The sequence below is a fragment of the Prionailurus viverrinus genome, chromosome C2, assembly GCF_022837055.1.
Source record: "Prionailurus viverrinus isolate Anna chromosome C2, UM_Priviv_1.0, whole genome shotgun sequence".
In the NCBI taxonomy this organism is placed as follows: Eukaryota; Metazoa; Chordata; class Mammalia; order Carnivora; family Felidae; genus Prionailurus; species Prionailurus viverrinus.
The window spans coordinates 111,478,396-111,503,131 of NC_062569.1; the positions used below are offsets into that span (position 1 = coordinate 111,478,396).

Sequence of the window (24,736 nt, forward strand, 5' to 3'; positions counted from 1 at the left end):
TCCCAACAATAGTCAACAACCTTAGTCTTTCAAGGGACACCATGTGCATTCCTAAGAATGTACTTCTTGAAGTGAAAGCCAGGCACTAACTTGCCTCCTTCCCCAAAACACAGTGAATTGCACCTTCAGAATTGTCACAAGAGACCTACAAGTGTTTAAACAAATACCACCAGCAGATCACGTACCTCTCAGACCAAGGAGAAGATCTCTCAAAACTAAGACTATGCTTAGTTACTTGGAGATGCTTGCCAGAAGGATAAATGACTCATTACTCATGTGGAACTCTCATGTCCCCCTACAATGGGAGTCATCTAATTAGAAAAAAATGGTGCAAAATTTACCTCTTACTATAGTTGATCTTGTTCCTCAAAGGCATTCAGGTCAGGATTATTAAGGATGATAGACTGTCTCCTTATGGGCCAAGGCAGAGTTTGTGCAATCATAAATATATCCTGCTGAATTTAGAGTTATGCCTTGGGCCAAATGAAAAGATCAACAGAAATTTAAAGAGAAAGACATTTGGTTTTCTAAGGTTGACCCTGATGGTTTATGGGATCTGTTTAGCTGGTGAATCCAGAACCTTGGGCAGAGAAGGAGGGAGGTTTGAGGTCAATCCCGCTGCTCGGAGTCCTATTGATGGTAATTAAATTATCATCAATAATGGTAATTATTGTTATCCAATACTGGTAAATGATTTAGCAATAATGGTAAATACTGCTGTCCAATTATTGTCCTTAGTTAAATGGTATCCAAGGTAAATCAAAAGATTAATCAGATTGGCTGAAGGAGTGGCATACTTGTGGGAAAATATGCTCCAAGTAATGATGATAAAGAAACAAGAGATGCATATTGTTTGAAGACAATTTTCCATAAGACAACACTTCTGGTTGTCTTATAAGCAGAAGTACTGACAGCCTTTCTTCCAGATTATCTTTTCAAGAATGTTTGCATTTTGTTTAAGCAATGTTTAAGCAATGTTTAAGCAATATATCAGCCCTAGAAAATAGAGAACGTCTCCTTCCAGAGCAGAGGGCATAATAAAGAAAATGTCTCCTTCCAGGGCAGAGTTGAAATGGTTCGCTTGCAACCCATTATAAAATATTAGGGTTTTCTAAGCTCAGGAACCCATTATATGTTCAGGCATCAACTGTCTCTCATTCTATAGGATTTGAGGTTCTGAGAACCAGCCCACATGCTGACACTGTGGCTGCTGTTATTACTATGAATAGTAAATTGTCCTTCCACTCTGACCCAGAAATCTCATGTCCTTTTTCATCATTCATGACACTGTGACAGACTAACATGTTAGCTTACATGGAGGGGACAACTTCATAACCTTTACATTCCTTGATAGAAGCACCATGGTCTATTAGCCATCACCCCAGATCTCTCTCAGTCAAGGCACTATAGTTGTTACTCTGACCTTGTTTGCCTTCAATCATTAAATCCACCCTTGTATCTGAGGTTAGGTGTCTCACCTGCAATCTCATATTCTGAAATCTCATCATTGTCTTCAGCAATGAAGCCCAGCACCATGATAGCATCTTCTATCATTACCCCTAGCCCATGGTAGTTTCTCAAAGACACCAAGTGTCCCACCTTGTCTTTAGAGCATTCCTTATTACCTTATGAATGGAATGTCCCCTGGACCCTCTTAGAAAACATGATCAAGGGTGGGTCCTCTTGTCTCATATAATAAATCCACTCTAATATTCCCAATTCCTGAGCCCCCTGATCCCTTTTTCAGTACTCTGCCAAGGCAGTTCTGGAATTTCCAACTGTTTTATTATAAATCTTTATCATGCCCAAGCTTCATTGAGTCATTCCAGCAGGCTACTAGGACAGACTGCAAGTGTCCTTGCCAGGTCATCAAATGCCAACCACAGGAGAGTGTTACCATGTTTATAAACTTCTTCCTATCTGGTCTTACATTTCACCCTATGTACTCCAATGTTCACATGTATTTTTTTACTGGTTCCTGCTAGTTCATTATAGCTGGGTCCCACAATTCTTTGGGGAAGCAGTGTATTTCATCTTGGTGACAGAAGTGTATTTCTTCACTTAGGCTACTGGTTTAGAGGCAGTGAGGTGTAGGGGGCAAATCTAAGAAGAAGGAACACTGCCCTGTGAAGCAGCCACCTCAGGGGATCTTTCATGGCTACCAGGCAAAGTGACACCACTGTCCTCTAACAAAAGAAAGGCAACTGCTTTTGCCAACCTCAAGGATTTAGGGAAATCAGGAGGTCAAGATTCTAGAATACCTATTCAAATATCTTTATTGCAGGTGTCAGAGTCTCACTGCTTGGTCAGGGCTCTGGTTGTAGCATAGAAGACATATCAAGGCTACTTATTCAGTTTTATTTGCAGGTCTGCTAAGTTTTCTACTAAATCTTGGGCTTGATTTTCATCACCATATGCTGATCCCTATCAGCAATGGAGTTCTCTTTAAACACTGCCTTTGAGGCTTCTCTGCTTTCATAGCCTAGGTCAAGTTTATAGTTGCCTGAATTGAGCCTGTCATTCTCTTCTTTGAGGCTTTTGAGGCAATTAACAAAAACCTGACAACTCCCTAATTCATAAAATCTGTTCTAATATAGTTCAAGTGCTGACCCTGCGGTATTGTCTAGTGTTTCCTCTTCCACTTATATATACTTCATCCCAAGGCATGAAAAGTAACAATCTGAGGGTTAGGGTTAGGGTTAGATGTCTGAAGCCAAAAGTGAAAAGATCCACATTCAGTGTTTGAAGTGAGATGCTGTTCACCTGAGGTAAGACTTCTCACAGGGAATTATCTGCTACAGCTGCATTAGAAATCTGAAGTGGGGTCAAGGGATGTGACATAAGGCAGAAGAGGCATCAGCTATATCTACCAAGCAAACAGAAGGGGGAAGTGGAATAGTAGAAAATACTAAATTTTTTAAAAGTCAATAAGGGAGAAAAAAGAGGACCATAGAACAGGTGGGACAAATAGAAACCACTTAGCAATATGGTAGATTTAAGCAGCAATATATCAGTAATTATATCACACATAAATAAACCAAACAAAAGACGTATTGTCAGGGTAGACAAACACACACACACACATACACACACACACACACACACACACACACACACAGAGCTGTATGCTATTTATAAAAAAAAAAGCATCTATAAATATGAACACTAACCAAAAGAAAGCTAAAAAAATCATATTAATAACCAAACAGAATAGCCTTTACTGCAAAAAAATTAATAATAATAGATATTTCATAATGATAAAAGATTCAATGCACCAGGAAGATATAACCATTCTATTATATACACCCAGTAACACAGCTGCAAACTATACAAAGCGAAAACTGGCAGAACTACAAGAATAGAGGGACAAATCCACAATCATACAGGATATTTTTTTTAATTTTGTTAATGTTTATATATTCTTGAGAGAGAGAAGAGAGAGAGAAGAGAGAGAGAGAGAGAGAGAGAGAGAGAGAGCATGAGCAGAGGAGAAACAGAGAGAAAGGGAGACACAGATTCACAATCAGGCTCCAGGCTCCAAGCTGTCAGCACAGAGCCCAATGTGGGGCTCAAACTCACAAACCATGAGATCATGACCTGAACCAAAGTCTGATGTTTAACCAACTGAGCCACCCGGGAGCCCCAATATGGCATATTTTAATAACCCCTCTCTGCGGTTTATAAAACAAATAGACAAGACAAAATTCTAAAAGTGTAGAAAATTAAAAAAAAATTTTAATGTTTTTATTTATTTTTGAGACAGAGAGAGACAGAGCATGAGCAGGGGAGGGGCAGAAAGAGGCGAAGACACAGAATATGAAGCAGGCTCCAGGCTCTGAGCTGTCAGCACAGAACCCGACGCGGGGCTCGAACTCACAGACTGTGAGATCATGACCTGAGCTGAAGTCGGACGCCCAACCGACTGAGCCACCCAGGCGCCCCAAAAGTGTAGAAAATTTTAAACTCACAATTAACAAACAACTTGACATTTATAGAGTACGTAGAACCATATCAAACATCTGCATAATACATACTCTTTTCAAACACACACGAACATTTACACAAGTTGATTATAAACTAGTCCATGAAATAAAAACCAACAATTACAAAGATTTTGAAGTCATACAAGATATGTGTTCTGACTACAATGAAATAAATCTAGAAATCAGTAACTGAAACTAAATATAATATATCCATGATTTGGAAATTTGGAAAAATATACTTCAACATAACCCATGGGTCAAAAATGCAATCACAATGCAATCACAATGGGAACAAGAAAATGTCTCAGCTGACTGACAGCATATCAGAACTTTTGGAATGTAGGGAAAGTTGAAACTTGATAGTATTAAATACATATTAGAAAATACCAGGGAGTGCCTGGGTGGCTCAGTCGGTTAAGCGTCCGACTTCAGCTCAGGGCATGATCTGGCTGCTTGTGAATTTAAGCCCCACGTCAGGCTCTGTGTTTACAGTTTGGAGCCTAGAGCCTGCTTCTGATTCTGTGTCTCCCTCTCTCTCTGCCCCTCCCCTGTTCACACTCTGTCTCTCACTCTCTCTAAAAATAAATAAACATTAAAAAAAAGAAAATACAAGAATGGCTAGAAAACCAATGATTGAAGCATCAAGAATATGGTAAAAAAACAAATTAAACCCAAAGAAAATAGAAAAAGGGAAATAATAAAGTCAGAAATACATACATTTTGAAATGAAGGGGTGACTGTCAGTCAGTTGAGCGTCCAGCTCTTAATTTCATTCAGCTCAGGTCATGATCTCACGGTTCACGAGTTCAAGCCCATATCAGACTCTGCACTGGTAGTATGGAGCCTGTTTTGAATTCTCTCTCTCTCCCTCTGTGTCTCTGCCCTCCCCCTCCTCAAAATAAATAAATAAACTTTTTAAAAAATGAAATAAATGACAAAAGTTGAGATATAGCCAAAGTAAAAGTGATGAATCACCGAAGTAGTAATTAGTAAAAGTTTATTGGGCACACACCAAAAAAAAAAAAAAAAGAAAAAGAAAAAAAAACCCAGTTTGCAAAAAAAGGAGACTCAAACCAAAACACGGAATGAGGTTCAGGGACATATTGCTATAAAGCAGCTTCTATCAGGGGAAAGCAGTGACTGTTTATTTTTCACAGTGATTGGTTACAGCATTGCAATTTTCTTAACTGATAGGGAATTGTTCAAGGGTTACTTCATATCAACCCTGAGAAACATTTTAAGTTTTGCTTATGGCTTTCAGAGGCATAAACAAGAAATGGATCAGGTCAAGTTAGTCTTACAAAGTAAGCTAAATAAAGCTCTGTTTGTACGACTAAACTGGTTTTCTCTGCTCAGGGAATTTTCAAGGCTCGTCTCTGCTTTTTATTTTAACAATGTATATATATGTATATATATATACACGTGTATATATATACATGTATATATATATATACATATATATACATGTATATATATACATATATATGTATATATGTATATATGTATATATATATAATGATATGAAAAGATATTCACAATATATTGCCAAATATTTTTTTTAAAGTAGAATATCAGGTATTTTAAGTCTGTTTATAAATGTATAAAAATGTTATCTCAGGAGATTGGTACTAGGTATGACTTTTACTCTCTACTGCATATACTAGAATGTAGATTTATTTCAATGACTATACTTACATTATATATTTTCAACTTTTAATTTTTAAGTAAGTTCAAAATTACAGAAAGATCAAGATCAGTACAAAGAACTCCTGTACCTCCTTTATGCAGATTCTCCAATTATTAATACTTTCCTACCAAATTTGAGTTCACTCTGTCTCTGTCTCATATAAATATTTGTATTGAACACAAATACAATGTTAGCATTTAATCCAAAAAGTCAAGTTTCAACAACTGTTCCAATAATGTACTTTATACGTCAGGATCCGTTACAAGACCATGTGTGCATTTGCCACGTTTCTTTGCTCTCCTTCAATCTTTTTTAAAAAATGTGATTGTTTGTTTATTTTTGAGAGAGAGACAGAGCGTGAGTGGGGGAGGGACAGAGGTAGAGAAAGACACAAAATCCAAAGCAGGCTCCAGGCTCTGAGCTGCCAGCACAGAGCCCTATGCAAGCCTCAAACCTATGAACCGCACCGCAAGATCATGACCTGAGCCAGGTCAGATGCTTAACTGAGCCACCCAGGTGCCCCTACTCTCCTTCAATCTTAAACAGTTTTTTAGTGTTTCCTTGTCTTTCATGACCTAGATTCCTTTTGAAGAGTACAGGTCAGTTACTTTGTAGGACCTCCTTCATTTGGAATTTGCCAGATGTCTCCTTATGAGTTATGCATTTCTGGAAGCAATACCATCAGACCAGGAGGCACATGATATTGATTTGTCTTATTACTGGTGATATTAATTTTATCCTTTGGTAAGATGATGTCTGCCAGGTTTTCTACTATGAAGTTAATTATATACATATTGTACTTCTTACATAAGTAAGAAGTACTTTGTGGGAAAATACTTTGAAGCTGTGTCTACATTTGTTAGTTGGCATTCTACTGTAAAATAAGCCTTTCCTTCTTCCCCATTTATTTGCTTTTTTTAAAATTTTATCTGTATGGATTAATGGATTCCTACTTTGTAATGGGTAACGTTGTAAAATTTTTTACTTTGAGTCTTAAATTGGCCCAGACTTGGCAAGTAGAAGTCCCTTCAATTTAGCTCATGAATCCTTTTGACACATAGCCAGCATTCTTTGTTTATTTCTTTACTTTCTGCTATATGATGTTCCCAGATCAACTGGTCTTTTTATCTGCCTCAACCCTGGAGCCAACTATTTCTCCAAGTATCTCTGATTCCCTAGGGTGGACAATGGTATTTAGAAACCAAGAAAGGGGCTAGATGTGCTCACTGCTATTGTGTTATTGCTTCTAGGCCCTCTTAGTGGAGTGTGTGTGTGTGTGTGTGTGTGTGTGTGTGTGTGTAAAATATAATCATTATATATGGTAATATTTTGTATTATCATACTTAGGGCAATATTTAATCAATGTCAATTTCATGATCTTAATGATTATGCTATGTCATGCAGGAGAATTTCATCATTTTTTAAAAGTACACATTAAATTATCCAGAGGTAATAGGGTATATTAACAAACTAAAATATTAAAAAATTCAACATTTATTTTTAAAAAATAAGGTTTCATGTCTGCCACTTGCTCTCAAATGGTTCAGAAAATAATTGCAATAAAAGAGAGAAATTTATGTATATATATGCACATATATGCATTTATCCATATGTATTCACATATATATACACACACAGAGACATACATACCTATTTGTATATATTTAAAACCCCAGTTTCAGACCCATACCATAGGGCTTATTCAACACACTCTCGCACTTTCCATATTTGAACCTCCTTTCTCTAACAGTGAGATAGTTGGCTTTCATGAACCTCAATGTATTTGCTTATAGACTCAATCTCCCTGAATGTAACTAACCTTCCAGCTTCACCCGCAGATTCCTTAGTCCTAAGACATGCCAACCAGTACACATAAACATACCATGCAAATAAACCAACTACTATAGGTCTAACCCTTAATCCTGAGGAAGGGAGAAAGAAGAAGAAAGGAAGAAGAACAAAGAAAAGGAGGAGAAAGGGAAGAGGAGGAGGAAGAAAGACTACTAAGTGGCCTTTTGACTAAATTACCCCTTATGGAAGGAGAAGAAAAAGTAAGGAAGAAAAGAAGGAAGACAGGGAGGGAGGAAAGAAAGAAAGGAAGAGAAGGAGAGAGAGGAAGGATGTGGGAAGGAAGGAAGGAAGGAAGGAAGGAAGGAAGGAAAGAAATATGACCACTTATTATATAACTTCATAAAAGACTTAAAACTTCTTCCAAAAATAAATATGAAAAATATGTCTAGAAAAGACTGGAAAATGTTGCTAAAATATTAATCACACTTATGTCTAGGTAGTTAGGTTTTGAATCATTTTTATTTACTACTTGTTGGTTTTACACTTTTTTCAATAATCAACATATAGTACATTACACTTTTAAAATAAAATAATGGAACAGAACAAAAGTCCACAAATCGATTCACATGTATATTGATATTTGTCAAAGATGTGAAAAAAATTCAATGGAGAAAGGATAGAGCTTTCAACAAATTGTTGAAACAATTGGGTATTCATGTACAAAAAATAAATAAAATATCTTTCCAAAACCCATGTCTGCCCATACTCTGCAACATATACAAAATTTAGCTCTAAATTGATCATAGATTAAATGTAAAATTAAAACTATATAGCTTGTAGAATACATAGGAGAAAATCTTTTATAACCTTGGGTTAGGTAAAGATTTCTAAAATACACCAAAAGCACAATCCATTAAAAAAAAAAAAGAAATGAGAATTTGAACTTCATTAAAATTAAGAACTTCTGCTCTTTGAAAAGCACCATTAAAAGAATGAAAATACAAGCTATCTATTGGAAGAAGATATTTGCAAATCATACCTGATATGAACTTGTATCCAGAACATATAAGAAACCCTCAAAAACCAAAGCAATTAAAAAAAAAACTACCCAGTATTTTTAAATGGACAAAATATGTAACCATATCTTATAAAAAAAAATACTGATAGCAAATAAGCACCTGCAAAGATGTTCAATATCATTCATTAGTCATTTGAGAAGTGGAAAATTAGAACCACAGTGAGATACCATTACATACCTGTTAGCGTAACAGCACTCCGACTGATCTTGAGGGTTTACCTGCTTCAGCTTAGGCACTCTGCTTGCTGACCAAAACTCCAGAGTTTGTAGCAGGTTCTGCTTGACATACTGCAAACTGCTGGACTTGAGGAACAAAGGACCAGATTTTCTGGAAGGTAAGGCCTGACCACACTCGAAAACAGACATCACTGACCATGGTGTCCTCAGTAAGAGATTCTGGGTCCAGGGACAGGAGTCCGTACTGCCTTGCCAGGACATGGCTTGATGGACTACAGGTGCAGCTTCTACTGAAACACCTGGGAGTCTGGCAGAGGCGAGGAATCTGAAAGCCCTACAAAGACAAATGATCAACGGTTGAGCCCCAGCTTCGCCTACACGTGCCCCCTGACCATTTCCCCTGCTTCCCCCTTAAAAAGCTTCCTGCTACACCCAGACTGGGAAGCTGGTCTTTGGGACATCAGTCCACCATCTTATTGTAGCTTCCTGAATAAAGCAACCTTCCCTTTTCCACCAATATTTGTCTCTCCCATGTTGACTTTCAAGCAGCAAGCAGCAGAACCTGAGTTCAGAACCAGTCCTCTGTCCGGTAACATTAGAATGGCTAGAATTGAAAGATTGGCCCCACCAAGTGGTGAGGCTGTGGAGCAAGTAGAATTCCCATGTACAGCTAGTGGGGACAAAATAGCATAATTGCTGTGGAGAACAGTTTGACGGTTTCTTCCAAAGTTAAACTACACTTACCCTATGGCCCAGCAATCCCATCCCTAAAAAAATGAAACCCTAGGTCCACAGAAAGACTGGCACATAGATGCATAACTACTTTATTTGTAATAGTCAAAACTTACAAACAACCCAAATGTCCATCAATAAGTAATTGGATGTGGTACCTCCTTATAATGCAATACTACTCAGCAACAATCACTGTAGATGAATCTCAAAATAATTGGGCAGGGTAAAATAAGTCAGACAAAAATTTCTGTATGATTCCATTTATATAAATTTCTTTAAAAAAACACAAATTAATCTTTAGTGGCAGAAAGTAAATAGATCCAGGACAGGGTAGGAGTGTTAGGGGAAAGAGAAAAGGAGAATTTACAAAAGGGTACAAGTGTATACATGTGTCAATATTTATCAGATTGGTACCTTTTGTGTGTATTTAATAATAAAAAAGAACAATTATTAAATTGTAAAATATAAATATGTATTTATTTTATGCCCATTATAACTTTATAAAGCTGTTTTAAAATGATGTTTTTAAATAAAATAATGCTATCCAAAATATCATTATGGCAGAAGTATTTTATCCCACAATTTTTTCCCAAAGAATCCATTCACAGATTCTTTTTTTTTTTTTTTTAACACTTATTCATTTTTTGATAGAGAGAGACAGAGCGTGATTGGGGGAGGGGCAGAGAGAGAGGGAGACACAGAATCCGAAGCAGGCTTCCTGCTCTGAACTGACAGCACAGAGCCCAACACGTGGGCCTCGAACTCACCTCCCACAATTATTTTTTAATAGATTCTTATAGGGACACCTGGGTGGCTCAGTTGGTTAAGTCCAACTTAGGCTCAGGTCATGATCTCACAGCTTGTGAGGTCAAGCCCTGCGTTGGGTTCTGCACTGACAGCTCAGAGCCTGGAGCCTGCTTCGGATTATGTGTCTCCCTCTCTCTCTGTCCCTCCCTGCTCTCTCTCTCTCTCTCTCTCTCTCTCTCTCTCTCTCTCTCAAATATAAATAAACACTTAAAAATTTTCAAAAAAGAATAGATTTTTATAAGTAAATTTACTGGATCAAATAGTAATGATATTTTTAATGTTCTTGAGACACAAATTACTTTCAAGAAAGGTTGAACAAATTGTTACTGTTAAATATCACATCTCACCCTCCCCAAGCTGAGAACTATTTTTTTTTAATGTTTATTTTTGAGAGAGAGAGAGACTGAATGCAAGGAGGGATGGGACAGAGAGAAGGATACACAGAATCTGAAGCAGGCTCCAGGCTCTGAGCTGTCTGCACAAAGCCCGTCACGGGGCTCAAACCTGTCAACTGTGAGATCAGGACCTGAGCCCAAGTCTGACGCTTAACTGACTGAACCACCCAAGCACCCCTCTGAGAACTAATTTTTTAGAACATTTGCAAATTTGATGATTTTAAATGGCTTCTTATTTTTATTTACATTTTTATTACTATGGAAGCCATATTTTAAACAGAAAATTGACAAACTCGAGAGGCTCAAGGGAAGGCATTTAGGGTGAGGGAGCTGTGGAACTCAGGTTCTGTGAGGGATGATGAATAGCACAGGAATATTTGCCTGAGGAAGCCCCAAAGGATGCAGAGAAAGTCCTGAACTCTCCCTTCTAGGAACTGTAGGGCTATCTTTCAGGGAAGGAACTAGACCTATGGTATAGGGCACTAGAGGGAAAGAAAAAGATCAGATTCTGTGTGGCCAGAGCTCTTACCAAAGGGAGATTGTGGGTCAGGATGAGAAAGGATCTGGTTTTGTTTTGTTTTATTTTGTTTTGCTTTGTTTTGTTTTGGTGGTAAGAAGATGAGTGACCCATAACAGCAGTGTCAACACTGTGAGCCTTAACACAATGAAATAGGCTGCCTTCCCAGCCCTGGAAATCGTTAAGAAAAGCCTGGAACATATATGTGGCAGACCCATTGCAAAGGGAGTTCCTGACTCAAGAAGGAATTTGGATGAGACAGTCTTGAATCAGATGATCTTTATCCCCTCCCCCCTTTTATTGATATGTAAGTAGCATACATCACTGGATAAGTTTCAGCATAAAGATCTGACTTAACACATGTTGTGAAATGATTACCACAATAAGTTTAGCTAACATCCATCATCTCAGTAAATAGAATATAGATACAATAAAAAGAAATGGGAAAAATTTTCTTCCTAATACAAGATTAGGATTTACTCCCTTAACTGCTTTCATATATATCACATAGCAGTGGTAACTATAATCATCATGTTGTGAATTACATCCCTAGAACTTATTTATCACATGATGTTTAAAAGTCATCTGATTTTGTTTTTCTCATTCCTCCTCCTCTATTTTTTTTCTATTTGCTTCTACACTTACCTGGGAATAGTGACTTGTCATTATCTTACTATGTTTGCAAATTGAAGGGTGAGAAATAAAGCCACTTGTTTATAAGAACATAGTGAGAAGCCTTTAAACACATATTAACTAATCACAGATGATGGATGTATTTCAGAGATGAGAAGAGAAATTCCTGAGAAAGTACTTGGCTGGCTCCATAATCATGTTAAAATGGCTCATGACCAGCACACCATTATTATTACCACTTAATGAATGACTAACCAGTGCCCATCCCAGACAGAATATCCAAACAAAAAGACACAATAGTCATTACAAAGGTTTCATCAGTTGCACTTATCTCTCCACCAAAACATTTGAAGGCAATTTATATACTGGCAATGAAACCATGTACTGTGAGGAAGGATGTATAACTCACAGAACACTGAGGAGGGAGGAAGTGAGAGGGAAGGAGGTAAGAAGAGTTTGAGACAATGTCTTCTTCATTAAACCCCGAAAGCAGCTAGATGGAGTGTTTGATGCCATGCTAGAAGGTTTTGATTTAATAATGAGGGGCAGGTCTTGAAGCTAGAGACTGACACAATCATGTGTTATTAAGAGTTATCTCTGAGGAAGTGATGTGTTGATTTTTGTATACTATCTGGCTTCTTCATTGGGATATGAGCGTCTGAAAGACAGGTGTTTTATCTGTTTTGTTCATGGTGTAGCCCCAGAACAGCTCAGGCAGTCAAAATATTTTTGTTTAATGAACAAATAAATCCTAGAAATTAGTAGGCAAATGAGAGACTGAGCGATCAGGAGCCAAGGCAAGGTGTGAGTATGTTCTGGAGTCTAAGCCACTCAACAGCTGCTGGGCACACAAGGCTGCATAGGCTGGGGGAAAGAGAACAGGTAAGATGGAGGGGTTTCACAGTTACTGTTGTTTTTTGTTTGGTTGGTTGTTTACTGAGATAAGATTGACATATAACACAATGTTAGATTCAAGTGTGCGACATAATTATTCAATATGTGTATATATTGGTAAATGATCGCCATAGTAAGTCCTCTTAATTAACATCCATCACCACCCATACTTACGATTTTTTTTCTTGTGGTGAGAACTTTTAAGATCTACTCTTTAGCCGCTTTCAAATATGCAATACAATGTTGCTGACTATAGTCACCATGCTGTGCATGATGTCTCCATGATTTACATATTCCGTAACTGGAAGTTTGTACCTTTTGACCACCTTCACCCATTTTGCCCCCCCCCATCCCACACCTCTGGCAACCACCAGCCTGGTCTCTGTATGTACTAGTTTGAGGGCTTTACATTTTTTTGTTTTCATTTTTTTAAGATTCCATATACAAATAAGATCATATGGTTTTTGTCTTTCTCTCTCTGATTTATTTCATGTAGCATAACCCCCTCAAGATCCACTCATGTTGTCACAAAGGCAAGATATCCTTCTTGTTATGGCTAAATAATACTCCATTATATAATACACACACACACATACCCCACATCTTTTTTATCCATTCATCCATTAATGGACACAAGTTGCTTCTATATCTTGGCTATTATAAAGAATGTTTCAATAAACATAGGAGTGCAGGTACCTTTTCCAGTTAGTGTTTTTATTTCCTCTAGATAAATACCCAGAAGTAGAGCTGCTGGATCATATGGTAGTTTTATTTTTAATTTTTTGAGTAATCTCCATACTGTTTTCCATAGTGACCACACCAATTTACATTCCCACCAATAATGCACAAGGGTTCCCATTCACTATTGTTTTTTTCCTCATATGTGCAGATGGGGCAGAACTGTGCTCATCCAATTAATGTGATAACTGGGTGCAAAACTATAGCAGAAATTTGGCTAAAACATAAATATATAATCCAAGGTTAGAATAGGATGTTTAAAATTCCAAAGATGGAGAAAAATTGAATTTATAGTCCACCTCTTCCCTAGTTTAAAATTTACCATTGTACCAAATGCAAATCATCTGTACAGTATTTTAAGCCCTCTTTTTCCTTTTGTGCCCCATGGATATAACCAGTTTGTCACCTTCCTTCAGGTACATTTACCTTTAAATGTATTATAAATCATGAAAATTACCCACTATTTATTTTGTTTAAACCAGCCTCTGAGAGTTTTGATAAGAAATGCTACATTTCTTTCTATTTGAAAGTAATGGTAGTGGTTTTGTCATCCATCAAACACAGGCTTCTCAATGTCCAGCATTACTTGTCCAAATGTCAGCTCAAGTCTGCCCCCTAGAGCAGAGTAAACCAGTGTCCTGACAGTGTTGCTGAACTGTATTAAGTTCATAGTTCTGACCCTGGGCTTTTTCAGAGGACTGCCATTTTTCCATTTTATATGCTCCTGCATTATTTGAAAGTTCATCAGATACTACTTTTATAAGTATAAAAGTTTCCAGTTTAGGAGATACATATTAGCTATAAGAGTAGTACATGACAGTGTCTTGACTAAAATAGGCGTCCGACTTCAGTTCAGGTCATGATCTCGCGGTCTGTGGGTTCAAGCTCCATGTCAGGCTCCGTGCTGACAGCTCAGAGCCTGGAGCCTGCTTTGGATTCTGTGTCTCCTCTCTCTCTGCCCCTCCCCGGCTCTCTCTCTCTCTCTCCCTTTCTCTCTCAAAAACAAACATTAAAAAAATTGAATGGAGATGAAGAGGAGCTCAGGATGGCTTCAAACCAACCAGGCTCCCACTTGATGACTGGTAAATGATGCTACCATTCACTGAGATAGGGACCACAGGGGCAGGGGCAGACTGCGGGCAGACAGGATACGAGACAGTAGTTTACTTTATTTATTTATTTTTTTTTTAGCAGTCAAAGGCTTTATTTGGGAACTAAGGTCTCAGGTGAGGTTCCGTGACTCGGAGAGAGAGAGAGGAGTCAGGGAAGTCGCCCCCAGGTGTGGTGGGGTGGGGTTTTTAAGCTGCAGCGGTTCCGGGTTTCAGTAGTTTACTTTTAAAAGATGAGTTTGAGGGACACCTGAGTAGCTCAGTCAGTTAAGTGGCCAACTTCAGCTCAGGTCATGATCTCACGGTTTGTGGGTTTGAGCCCAGCGTCGGACTCTGTGCTGACAGCTCAGAGCCTAGAGCCTGCTTTGGATTCTCTCTCTCTCTCTCTCTCTCTCTCTCTCTCTCTCTCTCTCTCTGCCCCTCCCCTGTTTGTACTCTGTGTGTGTGTCTCTCTCAAAAATAAATAAACATTAAAAAAAATTTTAAAGATGGTTGAAATGCTTGTGAAATCTGCAGCTAGTTGTACATCCAAGGGCCAGTTGTGTGTGTGCATGCATTCCTCTGGACAGAGGTCTGCACCCCAGGATATATTTGGGGATCTTCCACATGTATGTAGCTGATGCCATGGGAATGTTTGAAATTCTCCAGAGAGAATGAGGAGTGAGACAATTGCCTAGGCAGATCCCAGAAGAAAAGCAGTATTCAAACGATAAGGATCCCTCACCAAAGACCAACCAGGAGTGATCAGAGGTACAAGGTAACCCAAAAGAATAGTAGTCACAAGAACCAAAGAAAAAGTTCCAAAAGGGGCAGAGTGGACAGCAGTAGCAGATGCTGACAGAAAGTAAGTAGAGTGTATTTTCATAGAATGTGACAGTAAGGAGATAATAGGGTGACTTTCATGGAAACATTTTCTATAGAGGGTAGACAACCTCTACCTTATGCCACAGATTGAAGATTGCCACAGACTGAAAACTGAGAAAGAAATGTAGATATCTCTTCAAGTTTTCTTTGAAGGGAGGATAGTTAAAATTGGTAGCTATTAAACATCATGGATGATACCTAGTGGTATATTATGAGAGAAGGTTTTTAAGATAGAAGGATCTTGAGCATGTTTCAAAGCTATTGGAGGGGCCCCTGGGTAGCTCAGTTGGTTAACCATCCCATTCTTGATTTCAGCTCAGGTCATGATCTCACAGTTCGTGAGATCGAGCCCTGTGTCAGGCTCTGCGCTGACAGCAGGAAGCCTGCTTGGGATTCCCTCCCTCCTTCTCTCTCTGCCTCTCCCTCACTCATGCTCTCTCTTTCTCTCACAATCAATAAATAAACCTTAAACATTTTTTTAATAAATAAAAGCTATTGGAAAGGAACCATTAAAATTATGCACTAGACTTACTGATTTGAAAAGGTGTTAATGTTATATTGCTAAATGAAATGAGTTCATGTCTCAAAAAAAGTTTTTATGTATGTGTGTATGGATACACACAGACAGTATTCTAGAAGGGCATATGGCAAAGTATTAACCATGTTTATCCTTGAGTAGGTAGAACAAAAGATTTTAATTGTTATTATTTTCCTTTATCTGTATTTTTATTATGAGAAGTATTGTTTTGTGATATTTTTAAAAAGGCAATAAGCTAGCAACTTCCTTTTCAGAGTACTCTCTCCTCCATGTGCTATGGTCCTGAAAGCATATTGAAGACAGACATCATTCCAGTTTGATGAAATATATTATAAAATTCTTAACCATGATTTTTACAAGGACGGCTACCCTTGAGTTTGGGGAGGCGAAGGTAACCCAGGTAAGCTGGCTCAAGTAGGAGTCGGCTGCTGTGTCAGCCAGCCCACCACTCTATCCAGGGGTCTTCTCATCCTGAGGGTGGGCTACCTCTCCCCACACCTTTCTGTATTCTATGAGCAGACCATCACCAAATCTGAAACTTGGTTGGCAAGACTGAAAAGTATGTGAAGCAAGGATAGGGAAATAAATGTTTCCTTCACAACTACAGCATAATGCGGACCTCGATGGTGGGCCAGGCTCCATCCTCCTCCTCAGTGGTGGCAAATAACGGTCAAAACTCACCATGTAATAGCTTGAAGTCATCTTTTCATGTGTGAAAAGCATCATACTGCAGTCTAAGACCATATGAAAGTGCCAATCCAAAATGGATGAAAGTATCTACAAAGAACTTTTCACACTCAACACCCCAAAAATAAATAATCCAGTTAAGAAATGGACAGAAGACATGAAGACATCTTTCTAGAGAAGACATCCATATGGCTAACAGACATATAACAAGATTCTTTACATCACTCATCATCAGTGAAATACAAATCAAAACCACAGTAAGATACCACCTCATATCTGTCAGAATGAGTACAATTAACAACACAGGAAACAGATGTTGGTCAGGATGCAGAGAAAGCAGAACCCTCTTACACTGTTGGCACGAATGCAAACTGGTGCAGCCACTCTGGAAAATAGTATAAAGGTTCCTCAAACAGTTAAAAATAGTACTACCTTACAACCCAGCAATTTTACTACTAGGTATTTACCTAAAGGATACAAAAATACAGATTCAAAGGGACACATGCACCCTGATATTTATAGCAGCATTATCAACAATAGCCAAAGTATGGAAAGAGCCAAAATGTCTGTCAACTGGATAAAGAAGATATGGTGTATATGCATATACAATGGAATATTACTCAACCATCAAAAAAGAATGAAATTTTGCCATTTGCACTGACATGGATGGAACTAGAGGATATTATACTAAGCAAAATAAGTCAGAGAAAGACAAATACCATATGATTTTACTCATATGTGGAATTTAAGAAACAAAACAGATGAACATAGGTGAAGGGGAGAAAAAGAGAGAGAAGCAAACCATAAGAGACTCATAACTATAGAGAACAAACTGAGGGCTGATGCGGGGAGGTGGATGGGGTATGGGCTAAAAGGTTGATGGGTATTAAGGAGGTCACTTGTTGTGATGACCTAGGTGTTATATGTAAGTGATGGATCACTAAATTCTAAACCTGAAACCAATTTTACCATATATGTTAACTAGAATTTAAATAAAAACTTGAAATAAAAAAAAAAGGATTAAGGTATAAATTGTATGAAAATTGAAAAAATTCAACATCACTCACTTTCAGGGAAATACAAATCAAACCACTGTGAAAGTGGTCCACTTTCTTACACCATACACATAAATAAATAAATTCAAAATGGATGAAAGACCTAAATGTGAGACAGGAAACCATCAAAATCCTAGAGAATAACATAGGCAGCAACCTCTTTGACCTCGGCTGCAGTACTTTCTTATTTGACATGTCTCCAGAGGCAAGAGAAACTAAAGCAAAAATGAACTATTAGGACTCCACCAAGATAAAAAGCTTATGTGCAGTGAAGGAAACAACCAACAAAACTAAAAGGCAACCAACAGAATGGGAGAAGATATTTGCAAATGACACATCTGATAAAGGGTTAGTATCCAAAATCTAAAAAGAACTTGTCAAACTCAAAACCCCCAAAACAAACAAACCAGTTACTAAATGGGCAGAAGACATGAATAGACATTGGAGAAGACATCCAGGTGGCCAACAGACACAAGAAAAGAGGCTCATCATCACTCATCATCAGGGAAATACAAATCAAAATCATAATGAGGTATCACCTTCCACATGTCAGAACGTCTCTAATTAACAACACAGGAAATGACAGGTATTGGCAAGGATGTGGAGAAAGGGGAACCCTCTTACACTGTTGGTGAGAATGAAAACTGCTACAGCCACTCTGGAGAACAGTATGGAGATTCCTCAAAAAGTTAAAAATGGAGCTACCCTATAATCCAGCAATTGCATTAGGTATTTACCAAAGGATATAAAAATACAGATTCAAAGGGAGACATGCACCCCAATGTTTATAGCACCATTACCAACAATAGCCAAATTATGGAAAGAACCCACATGTCCATCAACTGATGAATGGGTAAAGAAGATGTGAGATACACACACACACACACACACACACACACACACACACACACACACACACACACTGGAATATTACTCAACCATAAACAAGAATGAAATCTTGCCATTTGCAACAACGTGGATGGAGCTAGAGTGTATTATGCTAAGCAAAGTAAGTCAGTCAGAGGAAGACAAATACCATATGATTTCACTTATATGTGGAATTTAAGAAACAAAAGAGATGAACATGGGTGGAGGGAAGGAGTGAGGGAAACCATAAAATAGACTCCTAACTATAGACAACAAACAGGTTTGATGGAAGGAAGTGAGTGGGGGTCAGGTTAAATGGGTTATGGATATTAAGGAGGGCACTTGTGATGAGCCCTGGGTGTTGTATGTAAGTGATAAATCACTAAATTGTACTCCTGAAACTAATATTACATTATATGTTAACTAACTGGAACTTAAATAAAAACCTGAAATTAAAAAAAAAACACAATGAGGTATCACTTTACACCTGTCAGAATGGCTAAAATCAAACACAAGAAACAATTGTTAGTAAGGATGTGGAAAAAAAGGAACCCTCATGCCCTGTTGGTGAGAATACAAACTGGTGCAGCCATGTAGAAAACATAGAAAACAGTATGGATGTTCCTCAAAAAATTAGAAAAAGAACTATCATATGATCCAGTAATCTCACTACTGGGTATTTACGAAATACGAAAACACTAATTTGAAAGGATATATGCACCCCATGTTCATTTCAGCATTACTTACAATAGCCAAAGTATGGAAGCAGCCCAAAAGTCCATCGATAGATGAATGGATGAAGAAGATGTAGTATATATATCCAATGGAATATTATTCAGCCATAAACAAACAAACAAACAAACAAACAAACAAACAAAATCTTGCCATTTGCAATAACATGGATTGAGCTAGAGAGTATAATGCTAAGCAAAATAAGCCAGTCAGAGAACATCAAATACCATATGATTTCACTTATATGCAGAATTTTTTTAAATTTATTTTAAGATAGGGAGAGCACATGCACAGGTGAGGAAGTGGCAGAGAGAGGGGGAGAGAATCTCAAGCAGGTTCCACACTGCCAGCACAGAGCCTGACCCAGGACTCGATGTCATGAACCTTGAGATCGTGACCTGAGCTAGAATCAAGAGTGAGATTCTTAACTGAGTGAGCCACCCAGGCACTCTCATAGGTGGAATTTAAGAAACAAAACAAACAAACAAAGGAAAAAAAGAAACAAACCAAAAAACAGACTCTTAACTAAAGAGAACAAACTAACAGTTACCAGAGGGAAGGTGGGTGGGGGGATGGGTAACATAGTATAGAGAAGATTAAGAGTACATTTATCATGATGAGCACTGAGTAATGTACAGAATTATTGAATCACTATATTGTATACATGAAAGTAATTTAACACTGAATATTAATGATACTGAAATTAAGATAAAATTTTTAAAAAGAAAACTAAAAAAAATACAAACCATAGATTGATATTTTACGTTTCTCTCATTTTTGCTCCCTTTTTTTTTCTTTTTCTTTTTCCTTCTTTTTACTATCCATGACAAAGTTAGTGTGTATCTCACATAAGGAGCCAACTATAGTATTGATTATAACTAGTAGTTTTGGAGATATTCTTTACAGAATGGAGACTCTGGCTGCCCTTGGGCATTTGAAGAGCCAAGATAGAAACAAAGAACAAATAGGGGAAATGGGCAGAGGACTTGAAGAGACATTTTCCAAAGAAGACATACAGACATACATACATACATACAGACAACAGACATATGAAAATATATTTAACATCACAAATCATCAGGGAAATAGAAATCAAAATCACAATCAGATATCACCTCATACCTGTCAAAATAGCCATGATCAAAAGGACAAGAAATAACAAGTACTGGTGAGGATGTGGAAAAAAGAGAACCATTGTGCACTGTTGGTGGGAATGTAAATTACACAGCCACTACAGAAAATCATATACAGTTACCTCAAAAAATTAAAAATAGAACTACCACATGATCCAGAAATGCTGGCATTTATCTGAAGAAAAGAAAAACACAAATTCCAAAAGAAATACACTCCTGTGTTCACTGAAGCATTATTTACAATAGCCAAGATATAGAACAAACTAAGTGTCCATCAGTGGCTAAATGGATACAGAAGATGTGGTATATATATACAATGGAATGTTATTCAGCCATTAAAAGAAAAAATGAAATCTTTCCATTTCCAACAATATGAACAGACCCTGAGGACATTATGCTAAGTGAATAATAAGTGACACAGAGAAAGACACTGTATGATTTCACTTATATGTGAAATCTAAAAAACAAAACAAAGGAACAAGTAAAACAAAACTCATAGATACAGGCAACAGACTGGTCGTTGCCTGAGAGGAGGGGGATAAGGAAGTGGGATCAAGAGGTACAAACTCCTTGGGGCATCTGGATGGCCCAATCAGCTAAGCATCTGGCTTCAGCTCAGGTCATGATCTCGAGGTTCGTGAGATCGAGCCCCATGTCGGGCTCTGTGCTGACAGCTCAGAGCCTGGAGCCTGCTTCGGATTCTGTCTCCCTCTCTCTCTGCCCCTCCCCCATTCATGCTCTGTCTCTCTCTCTCTGTCCAAAACAAATAAACATTAAAAAAAAAAAGGTACAAACTCCCAATAATAAAATAAATAAGTCATAGGGATGTAAGTGAAGAATGGTGACTATAGTCAATAATATTGTGTTTCATATTTGAAAGTTGCTAAAGGAGGGGCGCCTGGGTGGCGCAGTCGGTTGAGCGTCCGACTTCAGCCAGGTCACGATCTCGCGGTCCGTGAGTTCGAGCCCCGCGTCAGGCTCTGGGCTGATGGCTCGGAGCCTGGAGCCTGTTTCCGATTCTGTGCCTCCCTCTCTCTCTCTGCCCCTCCCCCGTTCATGCTCTGTCACTCTCTGTCCCAAAAATAAATAAACGTTGAAAAAAAAAAAAATTAAAAAAAAAAATAAAAAAAAAAGAAAGTTGCTAAAGGAGTAGATATTAAAAAGTTCTTGTAGGAAAAAAAAGATTTTGTAACTATGTGTGGTGATGGATGTTAATGAGCATTATTGTGGTGATCATCTCACAATGTATACAAAAATAAAATCATTATGTCATTCACCTACAACTAATATTAAATGTCAATTATACTTCAATATAAAAAAAAAACTAAATAGAGAGAATTCTAGTATCTTTTCTCCTAAAGAAGAAAAATTGTGATACCATATGGCCTCAAAGTGTTAATTAACCCAATTGTTGTAATCACTTCACAAAGCATACACATGTCAAATCATCATGTTGTACTATTTAAAATACACAATTTTAGGGGCACCTGGGTGGCTCAGTCGGTTAAGTGTCTGACTCTTGGGTTTGGCTCAGGTCATGATCTCAGGGTTGGTGAGTTCAAGCCCCACGTCGGTCTCTGCACTGACAGCGCAGAGCCTGCTTGGGATTCTCTCTCTTCCCTCTCTGTCTCTCTCTGCCCCTCTCCTATTCATGCTCTCTCTTTCTGAAAATAAATAAACTTTAAAAAATTATAAATAAATAAAATATACAATTTTATTTGTCAATCATACGTCAATAAAGCTGAAAATTAAGAAAAAAAAAAAGAAGTTCTCACTCCAGCAACACATATACTAAAATTGGAATGGCATGGCCCCTGAACAAGGCTGACATGTAAATTAATGGAGCGTTCAATATCTTTTCAATAAGTCATGGGATATAATGTAAGTATGGTGACTACAGTTAATAATAATGTATTGTATGTTTGCAGGTTGCTAAGAAAGGAGATCTTAAAAGTTCTTATCACAAGAAAAAATATTTTGTAACTTTGTGTGATAATGGATGTTAATTAGACTTATTGTGGTGATAATTTCACAAAAGGTTAAAAATATCAAATCATATTGTAGACTTGAAACTAATGTTATATGTCAGTTATGTCTCAATATAAAATTTAAAAAATAAATAAGAATATGGTCTCACAAAGTTAAAACCCAGAGCATAAAGCTGACCTCAGTAAATCAATCTCCACCCATGTGATCAAAATCATAAGCTATTGCCAGGTCCTGCTTTTCTCACATCCACTCATTTCCATGCACATCACACACACACACACACACACACACACACACACACACACACACACCAAGTCAGGAGCCAGTACTAAAAGGAAATTAAGGTGCAAGGGGCATCTGGGTGGCTCAGTTGGTTAAGCGTCTAACTTCGGCTCAGGTTATGATTTTGCAGTCTGGGAGTTCAAGTCCCACGTCAGACTCTGTGCTGACAGCTCGGAACCTGGAGCCTGCTTTGGATTCTGTGTCTCCCTCTCTCTCTCTGCTCCTCCCTTGCTTGCTCTCTCTCTCTCTCTCTCTCTCTCAAAAATAAACATTAAAAAAATTTAAATAAAAAGGAAATTAAGGTCCTGCCTCAGGTTAGGAGCATGAGTCAGAATGAACTGGGCTCTGGCCCTAACCCTGCCACCTCATCAGTGAGTTCCTGAACTTGTCTAAACTTCAGTTTCCTCAGCCAGCAAGTGAAAAGAATAGTTCCAATCCCAGTGTAGTGAGGATTATTTTAGGTGAGCCATTGAAGAACCTGGCACAGTACTTGGCATGTTAATTACCCATTCTCATTAAATGGTAGCCATTAGACGTACTTACATAATTACTTCTAATAAAGAAGTAAACCTAGAGTCACGCCAATGTCTTTTATTTGAAATTATTTGCAAGGTTGATGTGGAAGAAGAGTTTGTGAAGATGGGTGGGTGGTTCTTTAAATATCTCTCTTTACATTTTTAAGAATTACTTATTCTGTTAAGATACCTTTGATTCTCCTTGTGCCCATAAAAGGACAACAACTCTCAACTCAGAGGCCAGAAGCAGCTGGAGCAGGTGCCCAGTCACCTTGGGGGACTGCCACACCCACTGCCGGCTGCAGTCACTCAGCACCCGCAGACACTCTCTTACAGCTACCTCCACCTGGCCTGGCATTCGGGGACCTGAAAAACACAGTGGCATCTGTAGTCATGATGTGGAGACAAAATACTATTTGGGCTCTTTTTCAAACAAGGAGGGCGTGGATTCTTCTCTGTGTTCTTCCTTCCTAGATTTCCTTCTTTCCTCCATTTTCTTTCGAGATTTTATCTCCATCCTCAGACATTCTCTTTCATTTCTCTCCTTTCTGCTCTCAGGTCCCTGAAAGAGAAAGGTCAGAAAAGGGTAGGAATGTACTAACAGCTAACAACATGCAACATTTCTCCTATCAGAGATGAAGAAAGCCCTGCTCACGTAGTAGACTTGCGCATCTTAGTTTCTCATAATAAGTTAGCATAAGCCTAAGTGTGTTGCTAAAGGTTTTAGTCATAAATAAAGGGAATGAGCCTTGGGTGTCAGCAGAGAGACTGTGGAGGAAACTCAGCCTGTACACAACCCTGCGTCTGCCTCTGACATGTAGAAAAATGTGTTCTCACAGTACGATATGATTAATAGTCTCCTGGTGCTTTTCTGAAGAGGAATATGGCAAGTGAATCATACATGGACTGATTCTAACTTCCCAGGGTCCACTTCTTTTAAATTACATTAATAGTAGGGTTTGCATTAGTTTTAATGTGTGAAGAATGGAGTGTTGAGGAATGACATCCAACCACATTGTCGCCCAGGGGTCCACATTCACTGATTCATTGAACACACACTACTGCTCTAAGATCAGGAGATACGGCACTAACTAAAGAAAGCCTACTTCTTTAATATTACACCTAGGTGGACAGTGACAGGCAATCAATAAGCCTAAAAGGCAACAAACGATATAACAGATAGTGATAAGTACAACGATGATGAGCAAACAGGGTGATATGATAGGGAAGTGTGGAGGGGGGAGGGGAATGTTTCTTCAGTTTCCATGGTCAAGGAGCATCTTTCAAAGGAATTACTGACTAAAGAATGGCACTGATAAATGTGCTGATGGTGTCTACCTACACTTCTATTTTTAAGAAGAAAACCAAATAACATCATTACTGTCCCCCCGCCTCCCTATGAACTGGAAACGCGGGGGAACGCCTGAGTGTCTGTCAGTGTGATGAGAGGCAGTCAGATGAGCAAGATCGTGACTCAGTCCTGCAGGCTGAGTTATGAGGGTGTCCGGTTCCTGCAGTGCTGTCAGCTACTCT

At 38.2% G+C, this 24,736-nt stretch overlaps 1 protein-coding gene across 5 annotated transcripts in view; it reads right to left on the reverse strand.

Annotated features, from left to right (window-relative positions):
* Window positions 1-23,259: 23,259 nt before the first annotated feature.
* LNP1 (leukemia NUP98 fusion partner 1) overlaps window positions 23,260-24,736 on the reverse strand; it is a 38,325-nt gene continuing 36,848 nt past the window's right edge. For all 5 annotated transcript variants that reach the window (XM_047875309.1, XM_047875307.1, XM_047875310.1 and 2 more), the window contains exon 5: window positions 23,260-23,765. In XM_047875309.1, the coding sequence (XP_047731265.1) occupies window positions 23,616-23,765 (150 nt within the window). In that variant the 3' untranslated portion in view covers window positions 23,260-23,615. The remainder of the gene's footprint in view (window positions 23,766-24,736) is intronic.